At 45.5% G+C, this 22,711-nt stretch overlaps 1 protein-coding gene across 2 annotated transcripts; it reads right to left on the bottom strand.

Annotated features, from left to right (window-relative positions):
* Window positions 1-504: 504 nt before the first annotated feature.
* On the bottom strand, window positions 505-22,405 carry siah1 (siah E3 ubiquitin protein ligase 1). 2 transcript variants are annotated; one of them, XM_072386658.1, is made up of 5 exons: window positions 22,233-22,405; window positions 7,385-7,441; window positions 3,276-3,457; window positions 2,776-3,072; window positions 505-2,475 (listed from the first exon to the last, which is right to left on the bottom strand). In XM_072386658.1, exons 2-5 carry the CDS (start codon window positions 7,392-7,394, stop codon window positions 2,104-2,106), a joined length of 861 nt encoding a protein of 286 aa, XP_072242759.1. In that variant the 5' UTR covers window positions 7,395-7,441; window positions 22,233-22,405; the 3' UTR covers window positions 505-2,103. The 2 variants fall into 2 exon arrangements, with proteins under 2 accessions (XP_072242759.1, XP_072242758.1); XM_072386657.1 differs by lacking the exon at window positions 22,233-22,405 and adding an exon at window positions 10,365-10,722.
* Window positions 22,406-22,711: the final 306 nt, after the last annotated feature.

Raw genomic sequence — 22,711 nt, 5'->3', positions numbered from 1 at the left:
TCTTTTAGTGATTAAAACTCTAATTCACACAACTTTCATCGATCATTCAGACCACACGTTGCAGATTTATTTTCTCAGTTAGCACAGATGCTACATCAGGATGAGCGTAGAGCTCAGCACGCCTCTGCAGAGAAACACTGAAGCCTCTCAGCTGTTTTCCACACAAACAGTTTGTGTTGCCACACCCCCCCTCAGGTGATCACAGCGGGTACAACCAGCAGCTAAACCTCCTGCTGATCCACGGATCAACATCAGCCCCGTTACTTCCGTTTCCTCACAGATTCAGCTGCTTCGACTGCTTTTGTTTATGTCATTCTGGGTGGTCCCAGAATGCATCTGGGGGCCGTCCTGGGGACACATTCCTCTCAAATCTCTGCACAAATATGGATGAATGCATCCCGGACCACCTCTCCGCCTGTGATTGGATCCCCCAGAACACACGTTAGCACCGAGTGTGAACAGAACCTTAGAAAGAGGTGAAGAACTGCAGAAAAGGGCACAGAGTATGAAAAAGATAGATTTATTTAATGACAAATTAAAACAGACAGAAGTCATGGAGTTTGAGGGAGAGCAGCAACATTACCGAGACTCCACATGAGGAGGGGGCGGGATGATTGACGTGACCTCCCTCCCCCCCGCACAGACGAACAGAAGGAAAACAAAGACTTACCACACAAGAGGACAAAGAGATGAAAACAACCCAACTCTGGAAAAAAAACAGACAAACCTTCAGAAGAACGACACAACTTGCTCTTTTTTTGCTTTTTTTAAACTACAAACACTGAAGTTTAGCCACAAGTTTTACAACTGCCTTTAAGTTCTCTTTTTAAAATTCAATACAAAAGAAATTAGATTTATGATAATCTCTATTCAGTAATAACAATAGCAACTTTTTAACGGTAGAAACTGTCCCTCGTTCCAGGTTGGGTGATCGGTCAGTGGGTGACGGAGCGGGAATGAGAGCAGAGCCGAGAGAAGAAGGAGAAAACAAGCAGGTGTTTATCCAGATGTTCATCTCTCACACACAAACAAGGAGGTCTTTGCTCCTTCCATACAAAAAAAAACCTAAAACGATTAAAAAGAAACGACAGACTAACGAAATAAAACCCAAAAGAAAACTGAAATGCAGTGTTTTTTTCTCCTTGTTCTGAAAAACAAATCATCATCAGTCGGTCCTGCAACACAAAGAACAGGTGGGTTTCTTTTCTATGACAGAACACCGCTGTGGTGTCCACAAACGCTTCCTGGATCCATTCAGCGACGGCGGAGCCTAACAACTATCAACACGTCGACCATTTAACCAGCGTCTTTTGGACCAGAAGGAAACCCGATGAGCTTGTGTGGCTGTTTTACATCAAATGGATCCTGGATGCGGATCCACGGTGCCGGTCCGGAGCGTGGCTGCGTGGCTACAGCCATCCGTGTCCGTGGATGGCGGTTCCGGTCCCGGCCTCATCAGTCACGTGTGAATATAAACGTCCAGAGGAGTTGTTTTTTTTAATCTTTTTTTTAAATTTTTTTTTTTTAAATGGACTCTGGATTCCAGTTTGGAGTCGATAGCAGCCACAGTCGCCCCCCTGCATGAGTCGGTGGGTCTTTGCTCAGGAAAGAAAGAAAGAAAAAAGCTAGGTAGCTGGCTAGCTTCTCAGCACTGACCAGGCGTGTGTTGATGGAGCTCGAGTCGTCCTCCGTGTCGGGGCACAGAGCGGCGACCGGCCTCCACAGAGCTGTAGTGTCTGAAACGTGTGAACGGGACTGAGGAGGCGGCGCCGCCAGGAGGAGGAGACGCTAAACCGGGAGGCCTGTGTGTTTATGACCGATAGAGGGCGTGTGTGTGTGTGTGTGCGAGTGTGTGTGTGTGAGAACAAGTCTAGTGCCATCACTACACGGTTGTGTCCTTGTTTTTAAACGCACTTCTCCAGTCATTCATCCATTCATTCGTCTCACCCCCTGGGCCTCCACAGCTGTCCCATTAGACAGTCCAGTTCCACGTCTCAAGGGGTGAGGCAGAGGGAGGGGGGCACTGCGAGGTCACAACTGATTTGACCCCTAAAAAAATGCCCCCAACAATCTATAACTTCAACGACCTTCTCTTGGAAGTTCTTAGCACATGGAGATAGTGACGTTGATGCCCAGGTTGCCGTTTTCAGCGAAGAGTTGTGCGATCGATGTGTCGAACACCAGGCAGTCGCTGTTCATGATGGCCGTGGCGATGCCTTCGTGGATGGAGCGGGGCGTCGCCTCCCAGGTCAGCCGGCGCCGGTGCCCGTTGAGCTCGAGCCGGTAGGCGAAATTCTCGGCCTGCTTGCGAGTTCCGATGAGCTGCACGATGGCGAAGAACTGTTGGTGTCCGTCGTACTTCTCCTGCTTCTCCAGGACCAGCATGAAGTGGAACCCGAAGCAGGACTGCATCATCACCCAGTCCACCGCGCCCGGCAGGTTGATGTCGGTCGCCAGGAACACGATGTCCTCCCCCTGGACGCAGACAGGTTGCACAGGTTCAGTCATTTCTTAAGATGAGTCACAAGTGGAAAACATGCAACAGTTTGTTCCCAACGATCCCAAACACAGCAGCGAATCCCTCGCTGTCCAGCAGAGGGCGCGCTTATAATTCACCATCAGCTTTGTAACCTCTGGGTTTCACACTCTGAGCTGAGCTGAGCTGAGCTGAGCAGAGCGCCTATCTGCATTTTAATAAAATCACTACAATAAGGTGACATCCTGACTTCTAAAACACCAAACATCTGTATCAAGTGTCGTTTATGAGCGCCTGACCTGCAGAGTGGTGATGGACTTGTGCTGGTGCATCAGATGAGGCATGACAGCATCCAGGGAGCCCTGCCACTTGCAGGAGGCGCCGGGGCAGGGGCACGAGTACGGCCGGAACTCGCACAGCTCCTCGTGCTCCGTCTTGTCGGTGTGGGGCAGCGTGACTTCGCAGCCCGACGAGGCGTACTTGCAAGGAAAGAGGACAGAGTTGGCCACCTTCTCCATGGCCAGGTTCCTGATGGAGCCCAGGGGCCCTCTGCAGGTGGGGCAGCAGGTGAGCTTGGGTCGGCAGTTGGAGCATACCTGGGGAACAGAAAAGGTTCGTGTTTTCAAACGCACACTCCTCATTCATACTTCTGTACTTGTGTTAAGTGAAATTCTCTGAGCTCCATTCAACGATCCAAAGAGCACACGGACCATGCTGAGGATAATAAAGGTGAGGGTCAGCAGAACGGCCCGTTTCCTGACTGCAGCGAGGCAGGAAGCTGCGGCAGACCCATACGTACCAGGTGCCCGGACTGGCACTGCAGGATGGGGGGCAGGACATAGTCGAAGCAGACAGGACACTCGAACAGGCTGGCCAGGTCGCTGTTGGAGGCTGTGGTGCCTGACAGGGTGGGCACGCGCTGAGAGGGGGGGCACTTGGAAGTTCCTGTGGGCAGCGCGGTGGCAGTCTGGCGACTCATTTCTGGTAACAAGAGACGAACAGCCGTGAGGACGTTTCGCAGCTACATCCCAGAGAAAATGTCTGATCATAAGCTTCTTATTTACTCACTGCATGTGTGTAAGGTGGGCCAATGATCACATTTTAAGTCTAATTCTGACCCGTGACTATGAAAACAGTATAATGGACCACAAATGATCATTGCACCACGTGCTCCGCCCCTCAGGACAGAATGTCAGCCGCTCGTGGTGAGAGGACAGAGACGTCTCAACTTCAGCTTAAAAACACATTCAACTGACATCAGACGTCCTGAATCACATTTTACGAAGGAAAAAATTATTGTAACTTCCAAGAGTGAAGAAGAAGAGTTCAGCTGGGAATCTTCTGAGCTGGACTTGGACTTTGAAGGCGAGGACGCTGACGAAGAAAACGCAGACTTAAAGGAGTACAAGTTAAGGTGATTCACATTTTTATTTGAGAAACAATTCAACTGAAGCGTTACAGGCTCATTAAGACAAGTACAAGCGACGGTAAAAACAACTCAGATGTGGTTTGTGTGTCTGTGCGGAGCTGCTGTTTCCTATCGTGCTGAGGCGCTGCCATGGTAACTGGTTTGTGAGACAAGACAGAGCTGCTGCGAACGAAGGGAGGAGGGCGATAAAGCTGACGGCATGGCTGGAGGAAACAGGAAACGAGACAGCAAGGTTCAGACTCAAGACGACCAGCAAATCAAAGCTTCAGACACAGACAGAAGTGACGTCACCAGGTGGGAACGACAGAAGGGCGAGGAGCATGTTTCTCAGGTGGGAGGTTCCTCCACCTTCTGCTACCTGGCGCAGTTCATGCTTTTTATAGGCCTTCCACAGACAGGGGGAGACGCAGAGCTGAGAGGAGAAGCTGAGGACAGGACGTGTGGGAGGCCAAGACGACAGAGGAGAGTCAGCCCAGCCATATGTACGCAGACAACACACCAGCTGGGAAATTACCGCTGGGAAACGTTTAGTCCTGGCGGCTCAATTTGCCAAAGCTCGCAGCTTCTTTTAAAAGGTTGAGGAAGGATTCATCGCTTCCCGGCTTCCTGGAGTCTTCTCCTCAGCCATTTTACAAAAAGTAAAAACTCATCAATGGGATTAGTCTTTCATTAGCTTTTACTCAAATCTAATTTCCCAGCAGTTAGACAACTCCGACAGCACACAGCGATGCTTTTACCTCCATCTTTCTTTGAGGAAACAGCATTTTACTCGGGGAGGGAAAAGTGTCTCTGGAGCCAGCCGAGGTAAAAACTGGCTCCAGTTGGAGGCACCATTATCTGGCTGCCTCTTTGCCTGCCTCTAAACACATCTGCTGTGATGGAGACGCAGCCTTAGCAGCTATTAATAGAACTTCTTAGCTGGCTAGCATGCTAGCAGCAGGAGGACAGGACGTTCAGCAAGGCCAAGGCCAGGGTCACGGTCGGCTGAAATATTCACAAAGTTACAATCACAACGGCTTTAAAACTAACCGACTTTAATGAGTCTGTGCGGCAGCATCTTTAGAGGCCGGCTGCGCGTCTCAGGGGACGCCTTCGTGCCCTGGGTGTGGCAGATGTTTCTTCTGTCACACACTGCAGAGATACCCATGCCGGCTCCATTAGTGAACACATTACCCTCCTCCACTGACAGCACCGGCGCCTATCACTGGTCAACGTAAACGTCGAGCTCAGCTGTCATTTCTGTAATGAGCACACTGCTTCTCAAATGTGACCGGACACGTCACAGAGCGGCGGGAAGGATGCAGAAAGCAGACGGCGACCTGCTGAATCAGCAGAAGGACTGAAACGCATTAAAAAACATCCAAACTCGCAGCTCAGTCAGGAGCGCTGTGACTTTTAATTCAACAAAGATTGAAACATTTCCCCGTAGAGGACAGACACGACGTTTCATCTGTGGAGCCCACAGCTTGAGATGTTTTAGACTTTCCAGCATCAGGTCTTTCTCACATGTTGGGGACACGTTTTACACTACCGCGAGTCTTTTGTCTTGTTTTACGCAAACCGTGTCGATCAGTGACGCATTCTGCATTTTTAAGCAATACGTGTGCCTCCAAACAGGAAGGAGGCGTACGATTGAATTGGCTTGAACAAAGGGAGGAGCAACTAACTGCATTATGGGCATGACAGAACGGGGGAGAAACGTGGGAACCAACTGCTGCGGCACCCGACAGACCAGGTGCAGCATGGGAAACATTCTGTAGCTGTGGTCTTATAAATAGTGACCCTGGAAGAGTCTTAAAACTCAGTGGGTTTGTCTTTAGAAGCGAGAAGGTGTCAGGAGTTAGATTTTTAAATCTTTTTGCAGTTTTGTTCTCGTGTGTGGGAGCCTTCAGGCACATTTCAGTGTTGAAACATCTTTAAAATGGCTCAGAAGAGGTTGGACTTTTGCAGATTTGATCATTATTTTCTCGTCTCTTGCAGAGTAAAAAGGTTTTTTAAAACACGGGAACACCTGCGGAAATGAGCCACAACCCACTGAGTTCATCTCGACCTCCTAAAGAACAGATGAGTGACGGCATTACACAAAACCCTCCAGGTGCCAAACCGCAGTTCCTGATAATCACGGCTCTCTTCAGATAATCAGGTCAGTTTCACCCGTCTTGACGATGGACTAAAACATAGAAAAGACAAAAAGCTTGTCTTGTGTTGTCAGCGAGCTTTTGCCGTCAGTTCCAGAGCCTCCATGTGAGACGTTACAGACGAACGTAGCTGCGGCTGTTTTAGCTGCCGATCACTGCCGTGTGCACACTCTGGTGGTGTCGTCACCATGGATGCCAAGTCGAGCCGGAGCCAATCAAAAGCCACAACTACTGCAGAGTCATCTGACGCAGGACAGAATGAAGATCTAGTGCTAAAGCGTGCCAACTACATCAGGGACCTGGAGGTGAGGGGTCTCTAGCTATAGATACAGAAGATTAATAAGAAACTAAAAGAGATCAGTGTCCAGCTCAAGGTTGTGCCAGTCTGAGCTCAAAGCTTTCACACAGCGAGCGTTTGTCTGCTCAACAGAGACCAAAAAGGCAGAGTTAGCAGTAGCAACCGGTGACTTTCTCAGAGACGTGAAATGCTCCCGTTTTATTTAACATTACAGATTCTGAACTGCAAACAGTAGCTACGATATCTATCCAGCAGCACACCAGTCAACATACCGAACTAAAGAGTGTGGGGGGATAAACATAGCATCAATCCATCAGTTGGCACATGTAGAGGCAAGGTGACACTGCTGAGATAAAAGCAAAGTATAGACAAGCAGGCCCCAGCAGCCTTTAGTTGTTAGTAGGAAGCTTAGAGGTGGCTTTTACAGTCTGAATGTATAGTTTACACAGATTATGGGCATTACTTCTTACAATGTGGAAGCAGAAAACAAAGATTCTTCATTCGAGTGCCTGTAGAACTAAAGGGGTAAACTTAGAGTGTGAGAAGGAAGAGAAAACAGGAGCACGGAGGTGGAGGAAGGATGATCAAAGATGAACCAACCATGACTGAGCACACAGTACTGGGTGCACACCTCACCTCAGCTTTATATCTGAGCTTACTCCAGACAGAGTGCTTTGATCTATACAGGAAGTTAAACATAAAGAATCTAATTTAAAAACCTCTAATCAACTCAAATTACACACAGCCTTGTGATCTTCCCTCAGAACAAACCCTGCAGCTTTGGAGAGAAACAAGTTCAACCCTACAACACCAGAAGGAAGAATTGGTCACATCAACAGTTCACTTGGAGATCTGAAGGTTTAATAAATACCCACTTATATTAAGCTTTATACTTCAGCCATAAATCAAAGTTTATATGGAGCTGAGGCCACAGGACACAGTAAATGATGTGCTGTAAATAGTGTCATGAGTACCGTCACATGGCACAGCTGCAGATTAACACAGAACAAAATAAAATCACTCTTACAGAAGCAGATACTCACCTTCGTCCATAAGATTTCCAAATAAGGCTTTCGTCTGCTCTTGAAATGTGGGGACCTCTGAAAAAGACAAATAATAATGGTTAACAAAAGGTGAACCCCACCAACTAATCCCCCTAATGTGTTCCTACAGTAACCATGAAGTAATGTCTGCTCGGTTTAATACTCTGTGCTGCTCCCACACCTTCCCACTCTGCCTCCGTCAGCACTTAGCGTTTCAGACGTACGACTGTGCCAGCTGCCTGTGGAGATCAGCCCATCTAGTGCTTTTGAGTGGACCGAATAATGCTCATTCAAGGCATTTAAGCTACTTACCTGCTGCTAAAGTAATGTACATTAGTATGAGTCTTCCATCATTGATCCATACTGTGAGTCTGCTGCCAGCACTGTTCATACACATTTCATAAAGCTACATCTGTCTCTTGAGCCGTCTCTGTACTTTCAAACAATTGAGTCAGGATCAAAATATTCTGCTCAGACCTCACCACAAACAAGTTAAACTGAATATCAATTTAAGCCCAGATACAGTCTCAGCCTGCTCTTAATATACTGTGCTCCAGCCACGCGTGTCAGGGCAGGTCTCCTGCTGCCATCGTAAAGTCTGAAGCTCTCTTTACCTGCAGCAGAGGCAGATACACGGAAACAAACACCACCGCTTCAACGCCTGTGATGTAACTTTGGAGCACGGCACCGCGATCTGGACACCACTTCCTTCAGCTGTAGCGGGCGAAACATTTTGTTTGACTTGTCAAATAAATCAATAATCACTGTGCAGCCATTTGAAATCCAAGTGGTCTGACAAAACAACCGCACCACTGCATCTCCTGTGGCTTCAGTTTCGCCTGCAGAAACGTTCACACCGTGACGGCTGCGTTTGGCCAATCACAGCTCTTGTAAGGTAGAGGCGTTCCTATTGGCTGCTCTACAAAGCCAGATGTGCGCTGGAAAGTCGCAATCCCAGCATCAGCAACAACTCCCCACACGGAAAACGTGCTAAGAAGGAACAGACGGAATAGTTTAAGCTCGGACTGGACGATAAAACAACCTCAAAATTAGATCTCAGTTCAGTTTACTTTAATGAGACATTTTCAGTCGATCCATCTACATACTCAGCTGTGTATCCCTGAGCAGACTTCAGTCAACTGGTTGGCGGTAATTCACCTCTAAGCTGCCCGTTAACCGCCAAGATAACCCCCAAAAAAGACCCACCAGCGTACTGATGAGGGAAACTGAGCAGAAATGTAGGAGAGCCTGAAACAGATCTCACGTTATTCTTCCAAACTGTTAAAGTATCTGACAGAAAAGGTCCCACTATGGACCATGAAGGCAGTGTGCAATATGCAGACAGGAAAAGGTTTAATCATCCGATTCAGGCATCAGAGACTTTGCAGAAAGCACGAAAATGTGGGATTTCCACATGAAATTATTCTTATAGGACATAAAAAGTTAATGGATGCAACACTTAATCCTGTGTGAACAGTCAACACGAGGAGGCTCTCTCCTGTTTTTAAACACAACACAGACAGAAACTGTAGAAGATGCAGCTTTTTCCCAGAGATTTCCTACCTGCATGACTTCACTCAGGGCTCAACGTTAACTCTGCTCCGAGCAGCAGGTGGAGGGTTTAATCCAGCTGCCTCATCGGCCACGTGACAAATAAATCTGATGCCTTCACTTATTAATCAGAACTGTACACTGTGCAGCTGTTAGCCACCCATAATGCTTTGCACCAAGACCATCTACCAAACACACACACCGTGCAAATGATAAGACTCCAACACCATGGTGGTTATGATCAGTGGAATAACGAGCACCCATCTGGGGCTGCTAAGGCCAGGAGATGTTTGGTTTTACTTATCGAGAATAGATAAAGCAAGAAATCCTCAAAGGTTTGACTAAATTTGAGATTACTAAGTTCATATCCATGCAGCATTAGCAGTAGCAGCAGCAGAAGTAACATTAGCAGCAGCATTAGCAGCAGCAGTAGCGGCAGCATTAGCAGCAGCAGCATTAGCAGCAGCATTAGCATTAGCAGCAGCATTAGCAGCAGCATAGGGCTACAACAAACTGTACTTGTTTCTTGAGTTTATCACATGGTCATAATTAAAAATTTGTCTGTAAATAGAAGCAAAAGTGTCAGAACTTGATCTTGAGGCTGTAATCGTCTAGGCGAGGTGCTCATCTAGCCACAAGAAACATCCTTCATCTGGTGTTCATCATGTAGAAAAACCAAGTTAAGCTTTTATGCATCTACATCTCTGCAGTAACTGGAACTCCATTTACATCAGGCATAAATTATTTCAGCAAGGAGAAGCCATGTAATTTCACACCAAGAATCGGATCTTTAAAGAGGTAAGGTTTATGAAAATATGACGTCAGTCCCTGAGGAATACACTAAAAATATTTAGCTTTGCGACATGTGCAGACCTGCCTGAGACAAAACATAAACACAGTCACATTCTGCCAGAAACACTGTTCACACATCAGATGGACAAAGACCGAAAATAAGCACAACAGAGAAGCCAACATCACGAGATGTTTGTGCACCGAAATCAGACAGAAAAATCACCTGAATACGAAGCAAAAAAGCTGAAAAAAAAAAAATTAAGCAGCAAAGAAGGAAACATCTGGTGAAGAAAAGAAAGAGAAAAGGACCTGGAAGAAGACAAATGGAGAAGAGGTGGAGGCAGAGAAGGAGCCGAGTTTCAACACAAACGACCCACTCAGTGCACAACAACACAAAGTTCAGAGCGGCTTCCATACTCACCCACACACAAACTATTCAACACACAGAACACACTTTCTGCTGGCCGGGCTCCCCGTAAACAAAGTATTAATTCATCCACTGGTCACAAACGGCAACAGCTGAAGCGAGAGCAGGAAATTACGACACTTTACCACGCCAGCTGCAAAAACACAGTGGGTGGATGAGGGCAGATACACCCTGAACTTCATGTGCGTCGTCACTTTCAGGCTCATTCACCTTTAGTTGTGTGGACATTCCTCGTGGCTACGCATGAGAAGAGTCTGAACAAGGAGCTCCAGGGTGGAGGTTGTAGTGCAACACTTGCCGGCTTTGATTTCACTTGGACCGCAGACATAGAGGAAGAGCGTTTATGCAGCCCCTCGGTGCCACATTTCTCTGGCCTTTTCCATGGAAACCACACTGCTGCTGTTGCTCTAAACACACCACAAAACATGGGATCATATTTCTCCCTCCTGGCCCCCCATTTAGGAAGCATGAGCTCGTGAGGGCTTAGAGTATGCCGTAGTGAAAGAATGAGGGCTGTGTGCACACAAGGGCGAACAGATCCTCAATGGCAGGGAAAAAATAGCAGCTCGTGAGGGGATGGAACAAAAGAAGACCAACTCAAAAACTAACAAAATCTTCAATTAAAAGAAGAAAAAAAAGTTCCTTTAGTCACTGGAAACAGCAGCCTACGAGTGAGAACACACAACTGAATGTCAAACTGACAGTAACAGAGGTTACTGGATGATTATGTTACAGGATGAAAACGGAAACACTCACGTTTGCTTTCTGTTCCAGTGAAAACTTTAGAAAAAGTGTTTGTCTGCTGTGTGTGTGGTCAACCTGCCACACTCTCACTTTGCCTGCCAACTGCAACGTGAGCTAGTTTAGCCAAGTCATTACATCTCCTGCAACACTGGATAATCATCCCTCTGCGAGCTCTACCTTTCAGGAACCGTGTGGCACTCCCCTGCCCCGGCTTTTAACAGGTACAGACTCCTCTACAACCACTTCCAAAATTGCAGGTTTGCAACTAAAAATAATCCTCACAGCAAGAGGGCTGCTTTCAATGAAGAACAAATCCCGTGTGGCGTAGAGGCGTTCCTGCAGGAATAATCCCTCACTGATGGGAAAACAAAGCCCTGCCTCTTGGTGTCCTGAGAGGAAAAGGGAGGGAAGGAAGGGAAAGTCCAAAGCAAAGCCTCTCCCCTCACTTCTTCTCCTCAGAGCTTACATTCGAGCGCTGTTCCCTTTGTCCCCTGGAGTGTGGTAGGTGTCACTGCTGCTGCTGCTGCTGGGTGTGTTTGAGTGAAAGACGGAGCTAAGCTAAGCAGAGCCGGCATCCAATGTCAGTCCAAACGGAGCATGCTCACTCACAACCTTCCCCATTCTCCCTCGGCATTTCCTCACCCAAACCACAGCACAAACAGCCTCTTTCACACAGACTCCACTTTTTATTTCACTGCTTTCATCTCTCCATTTTCCCCTTGTGTTGCTACACCTCGTTTTGTCTGCTTGAAGCCTGCATATTTTGCCCTCTTTCTCCAGCATGGACATCCCCCCCCTTCCTCTCTCCGTGGTTGTGCAAGTCTCAGATTTCAGGCTTGTCTAGCTGCAGGCTGTACCACCAGCTGCCCTCGCTGACACCATACCTCACTTTCTCACTGCTTTTTCCTTTCAGTCCGTCCTGCTGATTCCCCCTGTAGCTTGTGCAACACTTTAATGGTTCATGTATAAGATTACATATTCTCACTGCAAATGGGTGTTAAATCACGGGGAGTCCGCTGCATGTTGTAAGTCAAGGCTTTTGTTCTTACCATTCCAGGAATGTCAAATGTTTCCTCCTTCTTTGCCCTTTTTTCCTCCAAAACCAACTCATTCTGCTGCACATACAGGCACACCAACACATGAAAACACACAAAGCCGAACCAACCAGAGAGAGACGCTTAAGTAAAAGCCCCAAATCACCGTCAACAGGAAATAAAGTGACAAGTTGGGTTAATGCACCAAGAAGAAATGACAAAAACGGTGATTCCAGATCCAAACAAAGATGGAAACAACTCGCCAAACACAGAGGATGCAGCTGAATTCAGTCAGTACAGCTACATTAACAGCCGAGTCGAGCTACAGTTACTACTCTCCTTTGTCCCAGAATACATCGATTTATCGACCAAAGTCAGACGCCACAACGCCGTGGACTGTGGGAGAAAATGTTCAAGACATCCCACAGCTTCCAACTTTCTCTGAGGGAGATCATTATGTCGCATGAGGCTGTGCTTATAAAATAAGGACTTTATTAGAGCAGAGCGACAGTCTGGAAGTGACAGATAGGTGACATTTGGTCTTAATCTCAGTTTCTGGATAGATATACACTTACAACTTTACTATTTCACAAAAAGATCGAACCTTGGAGCTTGTGCAGAGCGCATAAATCCACTTGAGTCTAGTAAAGTGTGAACGAGCACTGATTTTACCTTTTAGAGCTTCAAACCTACATGTTTGTGTGTATTTTGAGAGTCCAGTTTTGGGCAGATCACAACAATAATTAGCTTTTTTTATAGCATCATGTAATTGTGTTTACTGAATTATTCTTACAGACTGTGCTATCTTACCGACTTTTGCTTCAAATGCTACTAAAAATAAGACTTAATGTGGAAAAAAAGTTTTCTGAAGTGAACTGCTGGACTCCCTTCAATCGTTTCACTACACCTGCTCAAATTAGGAGCCGACAATATAAACCGAGCAGTCAATCATTAAGCAGCAGGGGGAAAAAAAGAAGGGATACAAAGCCACCCCACTGTGACACACATGCCAACTGTGAGCTATAAAACAGCACCAGTGAGTCTAGCCCATGCCCAGAGTGTGTTATTAAAGGGGCAGGACAGGAGATGCAACAATGAGCCATCTGGACCAGGCAGCAGTTGACCCAAACACTTCATCACCTTCAGCCAGGGGTTTACAAAGGAGAAGAAGGAAGCTGTGAGGGGAAGACGCATTTACATCTTAACCGCGCTTTAGCAATGCAGATGTCTGAATCTTGTCACGCTAATAAAGCGTCAATGCACTGAAATTTAAAAAAAAAAAAAAAAAAGGGCGCGATGGTTGACAGGGTGGGGTTGGGTAAAGCACGAGCTCACATTTCCATATGAAACAACGCCTGCTGTCTTCTTCTTCTACAGTCTCTGCTGCAAACATAAGGCCAATAAAGCCTTAATCACATCAAGTCTTTGCTTGAAATGAAAATGTCACATGATCTTTCAGAGGGTAGACCTCATCAGCACATTAGGGGATGTTTCCCTCGTCTCATTTGTTTCACAAACAGAGTAAATCCTGTGAAGATAAATGCTTTTGACATTGTTTCTGTTCTCAAGCCATTTTTTCCCCCTCATTGAGGATCAAGAGTGACTCTTCAACCCAAGTAAGCAGCAACGGATGTTAGCAGAAAGTCCAGTGTCTGCAGGATGAAGCCTACAGATCAACACGTGAGCAACATCGTCACACGTGTTTCAGGCTAATCTCTTCCAAACTGTACTGCAGATTGTTTAATGCACATCTGCACAGATTCTTTTTTAAAACACAGCTGTCAAACCAAGAAAGACCAACTACTGTGAAATGATTCTCCAATCTATGTCAGTCCATTTTTGGAGGAGAAATGAATAAAATTATTGGCTTCGAGTCTTCGTTTATCTCCCACCAACATGTTCTGCTCAGTGCTCGATCCGTTTCACACGGACAGTTATAACTGTCGCACAACGTGCGAGCGTGCTGCATTTGTAGCAGCTTGATTTGATGGAGGAAACTGGAAAAAACGCTGAGGATCAAAATCAGAGAAAGAGAGTGAAAATGTCTAAAGTTTGGGATCATTTAAACTGTAGACGAGACAAAATACTGTACAGTGTGTGTGAAACCAGTTAGCTTAGCGCAGCGTCGACGCTACAGCATCTCAGCAGAAAGCAGCCAGTTCACATATCGAGTCCACTGAGCAGAACAAACCAGGGAACATTTCACGTTAGCATTTTAATGGAAATCAGTCAGCTTGTTAGCCGAGAAGGACGCTAGCAGGGAGCAGAAGGAAGCTGAGGCTTGGGCTGGACGGGATAGACAAAAAGTGGCTTAATCGATGGATTAACCAATAAAATACTTAACTACCTAAATAATTGTTTGCCGCAGCTCTAATTATCATTACATTAGTTCATCAGCACAAAGTCTTCATGTCTGTTGGGGCAGTGAGTGATCGGCCTGCGCAGAAAGTAAATAAGGCTTGTAAATAAAGTAAAAAGTCTCTTTTTTTCAATAAAAAATAAAAATCTGAATCAGCGCCTCCAAATCCGAGACCATGGTTCTCAGCCGGAAAAGGGTGGAATGCTTTCTCCGGGTCGGGAATGAGATCCTTCCCCAAGTGCAGGAGTTCAAGTATCTCGGGGTCTTGTTCACAGTGAGGGACGAATGGAGCGGGAGACTGACTGCAGACGCTGCACCGACCCGTCGTTGTGATGAAGGAGCTGTGCCAGAAGGCAAAGCTCTCGATTTACTGGTCAATCTACGTTCCTACCCTCACCTATGGTCACGAGTTGTGGGTAGAGACCGAAAGAACGAGATCGCGAATACAAGCGGCTGAAATGGGCTTCCTCCGCAGGGTGCCTGGACTCTCCCTTAGAGATAGGGTGAGAAGCTCAGTCATCCGGGAGGGGCTCGGAGTAGAACCGCTGCTCCTCCGCATCGAGAGGAGTCAGATGAGGTGGCTTGGGCATCTGGTTAGGATGCCCCCTGGGCGCCTCCCTGGGGAGGTGTTCCCGGCACGTCCCACTGGGAGGAGACCCCGGGGGAGACCCAGGACACGTTGGAGAGACCATGTCTCTCGGCTGGCCTGGGAACGCCTCGGGGTCCCCCGGAAGAGCTGGAGGAAGTGGCCGGGGACAGAGACGTCTGGGTTTCTCTGCTCAAGCTGCTGCCCCCGCGACCCGACCCCCGGATAAGCGGCAGATGATGGATGGATGGAAAATAAAAATAAGAAAGACAAACAAATCTAAAAGTCACTCAATCTAATCACAAACAGTTTAACCCATCTGGTGCTCCTTGATGGCATGACTGTGTATTGATCTGGTTCGAGTGCATTAAGAAGGAAATGACTGATGTAACACCTGGGCAGCGACCCAAAGTATTTAAACTGTGGGAAACCTTTCAGATGGACCATAAGCTACCACAAATCTGCAGGTAACTTGGGAAACTGCAGTGGCATGGATTCAGGCTCACATGTGACCACATAAACAGGTTCCCTCCAACTGTAACCTGCTGTCCCTTTTACCCATGATAAATTTTTCTCCATTTCAAACCTCCTGCTACAGACTACATCATGACATTTTAGCCCAACGCAATCAGCTTGATCCCTGTGCAACAAATGATCCGAGGCTCCAAATCAAGTCTAAAACAGCCACTATTCTGTTTCAGCGACTTTTTGCTTCAGCAACCTCTCCAGAGCAGAAAAAACAACCGCCAAACAATGCTGCTAAACAGCTTGTTGCCATGGAGAAGCCACACAGGGCAGGGATATCAGGGCAACGGCAAACCCATCCCCGACTCAGTCCACATGCGTCATGCATACACATCCACACGCTGAGACACACACACGCACACACACACACCAAAGGGAATGACTACAAAGCTGGGACTCCCTCTGGCATTAGTAACACAGCTCGATTTACCTCGGTGTTAAAGAGCCACTGATTCACCTCTGTTTCTGAGTTTATCTCCTTCACACACACACACACACACACACCTCCATTCTGCATGAGGCTAGACAGGAACAGCTGTCATTCTTCTGAAGATGAGCTGAGCTAGATTTACTGCACGTGAGCTGCTGATGCTGTGCACGGACAGTAAAAACGTCTCACCTAAAACATGCATTTAGCCAACGAAGCACAGCACACAACGCTTCATCTAAACAACCCATAAGAAGGCTTTAAATCAGATCACAACTAGGGCCTAAAAACGTACCCACTCTAAAACAACGTCTCATCTTTTGCCATGTGACACGGACAGGTGGTCATGTGACAGCCGGGCGGCAGCAACAGATGCAGACCGACAGCTCAGATGGACATGAAATTAAAGATTCCAGACTAGATAACAGGGATGTCCCAGTCATGCTGTTTCTGTCCCAGATTTCCTTGTATTGTCATATTATTAAAACAAAAAAATGCATATAAAACCAAAATGTTTTTACAGAGAGCTCTTAATTCTAGCAAGTGTTTAACATTAACAAGTATTTTCCATTAAACTTGGTGAATTCTGACATTAAAAAAGGAAAAAAAATCGAAGAATAAAACCTTAAAATGAGCGTGTAATTGAAAGTGAAATGTTCCGCGATGACACAAACGTGCCTCACTGGAAGATGCTGCTCCACCGTTCGTCTCATACGTCTCCCACAGATTCAGTGTTTTTATTGGAAATAGTTTCAGAAATGAACGTTTATATAATATGGTCATTAATCTTGTGCTAATTACACTAACTTGAATGCTAAAATCATAGCTGAGGTGTACTCGGTGATCCTGACATTAATCCACGGTCCGCCCCTGATCCGATACTCACGGTTGAAACGGGACGTCCAAACAAGGCATCGCACCTTCTCCCATACTCAAGTAAATGTGATGTTGGTTTGGTGATCTGGTGCTTCACAGCTCCATGAACAAGGGTTTGTACGAGTCGAGCTCCATCACATACAAAGCAGATGTTTCCGTTAAACTGGCTACTGGTTTCACGCTGGTTATCAATACTATTTCAGCTCCTTATAATAATCATTCTAAAAGCCTTTGGAGTATCATCATCAACCAAAGTTAGCATCAGCCTCACAGAGTGAGGCGCAGCATTGATCGTGGGTTTGTTTAGTGGCAATAAAAACACGGTAGAGGTCACATTGCTGTTTTTATTTAAAGAGGGCAACGCTTCTGACCCAAACTGCTTCATAGCATTTCTGAATGGCTCTGCTGCTGAATGCAACGCCTGCTGCCGACGCCATTCACGCAACACATCCTGTAGTTTAGTTACCACTCCGGCACGTTGTTAATATTTCCCCCCCGATGACTGGACAGAGATCTACAGACATGAGCTGCCAGGCGCGGCATCAGTGACGGGACATTCAACGAGATGACACCCGATCGAGCCACATCCTGTTCCAGTCATACTGAAGCATCCACTTCAGCAGAACCAGACTTCACACCATGAGACGGCTGAATGTTTCCTCCGCACTTCATGACATGTTCGTTCACTGATTTCTGACCTTACTGCAGTAGATCAAACAGAGGCGCATCTTTGTGTTCCAGAATTAACCACTGAAAAGAAAACCTGGAAACACATTGGACAGCAGTTTCTAACCTTTACCGCTGGAAGGTCACATACCACCAAAAGCAGCAGGAGCAGAAACTTATTCCCCTGTGGAAGACAAGTCAAAACACTGAGGAATGTGAGAACAGTCTTAGCAAAGTCTTAGCAAATGCTGAGCCACTGAGACCAAATAATGCAAAAGATACATGCAAAGGACTAAATTAAATGGACTGCTGTCAACTGAAACATTGCATTCACCAGGCAGATACAGCTTTTTGTATGTGTAGCTACATGTGTGCAAAGTTAGGAATTTCATCCATCTTTAGTTTTCTGCAGATGTTTTAGGACATTATTTTCCTGTAAGTTCTGATTCCCACTTCTTTCTAAAGGGGGAGGCAATCCCTGCTCTGATTCCTGTGCTTTCCCATGTGAGAAAAATGGAATAAATAAAACTGCTGTGACAGAGGTGACATGTTGATTGTGGATGTAACCATGGGAACCCATCACACCGAAAACAAACAACCACCACATCGCTGTCATTTGGTCAGAGCGTGATGGATGAGGGCTCATTTAATTCTGCCGTAGCTTTTATTCTCCTGTGAAACAATCACGACGCGTTGCTTCTGACATTTCATTTAGGAGTCATTAATTAGGAAAGTTTCCAGTTTACAACTGTGCAGTGCACCGAACAAACTAAGTTTTCTCTTCTTGATTACAGTGAGAAATGTCCACGTGAACATCCACTTGTGTGTGTGTGTGTGTGTGTGTGTTTATGTGGTGTTCAGCCTCTATTATTGGTCACTGCTCGAGCGACTTGTGGTGTCAAACGATGCTTTAATCACGTAAACTGGTGTTATAAATGCAACTACTCAGCTAACTGCTTTACTTTTATCTGATGTTTCTGTAATATCTGGGATAAGAGCACCTCTTTGGGTTTTTGTGGGCAGTACAGGGTACTGGGTAGTACTCTCCCCTGCAGTTTTTGCCTTTAATCAAGGAAAAGATGCACGACTGCTTCAATATTACTGATACTGTGATGTCACTTTTTGGCATACATTCAAAAAGATGTGTGAAGTCAAGAACAGCGAGCATAACCACCACATTACGGTTAGTTTATCACAGCATCTGTCCATGTCAATCTAACCTCACACAGAGGGAAGGATTTGGGGCATTAACACAGACGGACTTGCATGCAGTTCCCCTAAAACCTCACAGCACATAGATTTGACACTTTGTGTAGATGAAACGCCGCTGTGTTTGAAGGTTAGCTTGGGCTGGATGGAGCCGAGAACAACTGATATTTTAAATCAGAAAAAGGACAAAGCACAGAAAAGATTAAAGAACTGAAAAGCATCAGCTGTACTGGAGAAACTTGATCATTTTAACAACTAGTTCCATTCCATCACTTTGACTTCTGCCTTTTCCAAAGTAGAGCAAAGCTGAATGACCAACAACACCACCAACACAACCAAGAGCAGCCAAAACATTACTGGAACTGCCCCCAAGTAACAGCAAAAGTCTCACGTGTAAACATACATCCGCAAAACAGCAACGCAGGCTGGTTGCAGAACCTCGTTCAAGCCCGTACTGCCTGTGCACACGCAACCCAACACATCTGTATTTGATCGTAAATGAGAGTTTATTTTGAGCACATTTCAAACCGCAGCTGCAACTCAAAGTTTGTGATATCGCAGTAATACACCGATGTATTTATTAAACTAAAACCTCAATCTTCATCTTTCATCCATCCAAACAAAAACAGAGGTGAACCATTTGTCAGTGAGCTGCACAATCAACAGAAAAAATATAAGCAACTACTTTGCATTTGGTCAAAGTTCAAAAGACAAATGTCCTTGGTTCATGGAAACATGGACATGATTTTCCACAGAGCAACCAACCACCTGCTAACATTTTCCAGAGAAAAAAATGACAATATTTTCACACTGCAAGCCAAAAACGAACAAAACTGAAGAAACAAATTTCACTTCCCATCTATGGCATAAATCCATTTTTATCAACCATCATGGATGAAAAACCAATCCTGTGGTGATGTTTCCAAACAATGAAGGCTTTTTAAAAGCTTCAAACCATCAGGTCAAAACAAGTTCACCCCTGCTTCTGTTTTGCAAACAACCAACACTGTACACCCTGCACTGTTTTCTGAGTAATATGAATTAATGTAAATGTTGCTCCTGAGTCTGCAGTGCTGAGTGCAGCCTGAATGACTCGCCCGCCAGTTTCCTTGGACTATTCTGACTTAATCTTTAAATCGACCAACTTCAATCTGACCAAGCAGAGTGACCTGCAACATTTATGTAATTGTGTAATAATTCCATGGTAATGCATGAAGAACAATGCCACCGAGGCCTGAATTTTACAAGGACTTACTCCCACAACATCGTCATCTTCTACAGACCCCGAATACCGTTTGGCACAGCAGTGGTAATGTGGATATGTGGAAAATGTGATCCAGCCTATGAACTGAGATAAACAAGCTGAAATGCACGTCTGAGGTATCAAAGTTGTGTTGTTTTTACTGACCACAAATGGGACCAAGCCTCTCTTAATAAATGCCATGCAGCTCTCATGCACGCCTTGTGCTTAGTGCAGAGGAATGAACATAAAACAAAGTTGCCAGTGGCTCTTAAAAACAGCAACTTTAGAAACCAAAGCCATTCGTCAACTACAATACTCGAGCTCCAGTTCTGCATATTGCGTCTAAACAGATACTTAAACTAAGTCTTTTCACTACAATTCATTGCCACCCTAACATTAGCTGTCATTCACTTCACATAACACCTGAAGACCCGAGACTCTGCATGTTACTTTCACAGATTACTTATATGTAATATCTCAGTTTCCTTCCAGCAGCTTCTCCCTGACCATCACGAAGGCTGTGAGCAATGGCATCTTCTGTCAGTGCAACCCTGCAGCCAGATGATAAACACACCATCTGAAATTTGCATTTCAAGCACATATATTGGGCAAAACAGTGTGCTTTAGTTACACTAGTGTAAGACTTAAAAATGCAATCTATGCCATTAGAGCCACACCCGAGCAGCAGCAACTCAAGCCAAGACAAAATAAACTAAAACAAAAAACTAGCTTAGACATTTCAGCAGTTTGTGGGACTCTTCATCTCTACAAAGCAACAGCAACCTTCTTATCCAAATCTTTGACAAACCAAAAAAAACATGCTTTTCTTTGCTGGAATTCTGTCTGAAGTTAAACGGCTGTGGACTGCAAGGAAGGGACTCTAAAGCCCTGCGGCTTTAACAATGTGTCAAAGCGATGGCAGTCACTCATTCACACACACAGATGCCTGTAAAGTGATGGAAAGAGTCATGGTGTGTGCACAATATTGTACATGTTAATTATGTGCATGAAGTGTGGTATAATTGTCTTTCTAGAACTTAATTGTTCATACACTGACATGTCATATCCACAAAACAATTCAGTATTAGCATGCAAAGCAAACATAGGTTAAAATATAACAGTGATGGATTCAAGCAGCAGAAACATCCCTTTTCGACATGTTTAAGCTCAACACTTGAAAAGGGGCTTAACACACACATTAAGCATATGGCAAATGACTGGTGATGAACACAGAAACATACAGACAAAAGCCACTCAGCAGAATCTGAACAGGGCAGATATGACATCAATACAACCTGCAGCTGCGCTGTCCATCAATGGCTCACCGACTTATGTGGCGGATCAATATGTGGCTTTATAGATACGTAACATCAGTGCCCTTGATTGCAAATCTAATACATTTGCAAAAGGCAAGTTATTTGACTTTTCATACGAGTCGAATCCAAAAAGCACACCAGAGTGCTCTTAACAACTAAATCCATGACATTAATGTCAATAAACACTCATTTAAATGCACTAATCACTTTGTTATGCATCTCTAACCTACATGCAAAGATACTCAACAAGTCATCTGTCCCCATTCTGTGCCTGTTGACCTTTGTCATGTTATAAATTAATCAGATTATCAACCCAGGTATTATCGACCTGAACAGAGACTTTGAAACTGGTATGAGAACAAATCTGATCTTTACAGGAGATCCGAAGAGTCGGATGCGACACCGGCAGTTTTGTTTACATCCGTGTGCGTTACCAATCCACAGGTGTCCACGTATACAAGTCGTGCACGCTCACACAGCAGATAGGATCCTTCTGATTAAGAAATACTATTAAGAGCACACGTTTGCTCTGCTCCATTTCAGACAGAACAAACAGACCCACGCAGCCACAGTCGTTACTTTGGGGTAAACATTACTCATCACTTCCTTCACAAACCAGGTTCTACCAGCAGTGCTGCTATTCAAAACAATACCATGATGGATATTTGACCTAACGTGCCCTTAAAGTGAAATGGCCTCGTCTGGCAATGCAGACAACGGCGTACCCAGCGAGCATTAGCAGTCACAGACATACAAGGCCTCGTCCTGCCGTAAAGCAGTATCCCCTAGCTTACCAGCTAGCCGAATCGGTGACTTGCTAGCTTAGCTAGTATGTGAACAACCCGAGAAACAGATACCCTTGTGTTTTTCATGCCCTGTCCAGTATATGTTAATGACAGTGTTTGGTAACAAGGCTTCTGTATTGGCTGCACGTCCACAATAGGGATTTTAAACCACAAACGAAGACGGAAACAGGATAACAGCCAACGTTAGCACAGCGCTAATAAGAGAAGCTAACGTCTGCTGTTGTTTTCGCCAACGCGCACTACACTCGAAAATCTGATGTTTCACTCGCCAAGGCACACCCGCTTACCTCGGAAGAAATGTCCTTCAGTTCACGACGGATAAATGCGTGAGTTTGTGGCGCAGTGATGGGCACAGGATCCCTGTTTTTAGGCTCTCATTCGCCTGTTCGATGTACACATTGGCACCGCTCCTGAAACAGAGACCAGACACCAGGCGTTAAGTATAAGCCAGAGCGCGCACAGTTGTTAAAGATTGTCTCGGGAGCGCGCGCGGCACGAATCACACAGTATGCTTAACACTACGAAATAAAATAAACTACATTTAAAAAGCGTCCTTTCCAATATTAACCTAATATGATAAATAACAGCACCATTGTAAAACAGATAAAGGAAATACAGGTTTTAGCTTCACTGTATTTTACCTTCAGTGGAAAATTAAAACAGTGATAGAGGAGGCATTCATATAATCAGCCTTAGTGAAAATACCAGTATGATCAGAAATCTTTCACATCATGTAAAGGTCCTACATGAAAAACCCAACAACTAT

This window comes from Leuresthes tenuis, unplaced genomic scaffold, assembly GCF_036924035.1.
Source record: "Leuresthes tenuis unplaced genomic scaffold, fLeuTen1.0.hap1 SCAF_5, whole genome shotgun sequence".
Lineage (NCBI taxonomy): Eukaryota > Metazoa > Chordata > Actinopteri > Atheriniformes > Atherinopsidae > Leuresthes > Leuresthes tenuis.
The sequence above is the reverse complement of the archived record's forward strand: the minus strand, read 5'-3'. Positions and strand labels throughout refer to the sequence as shown.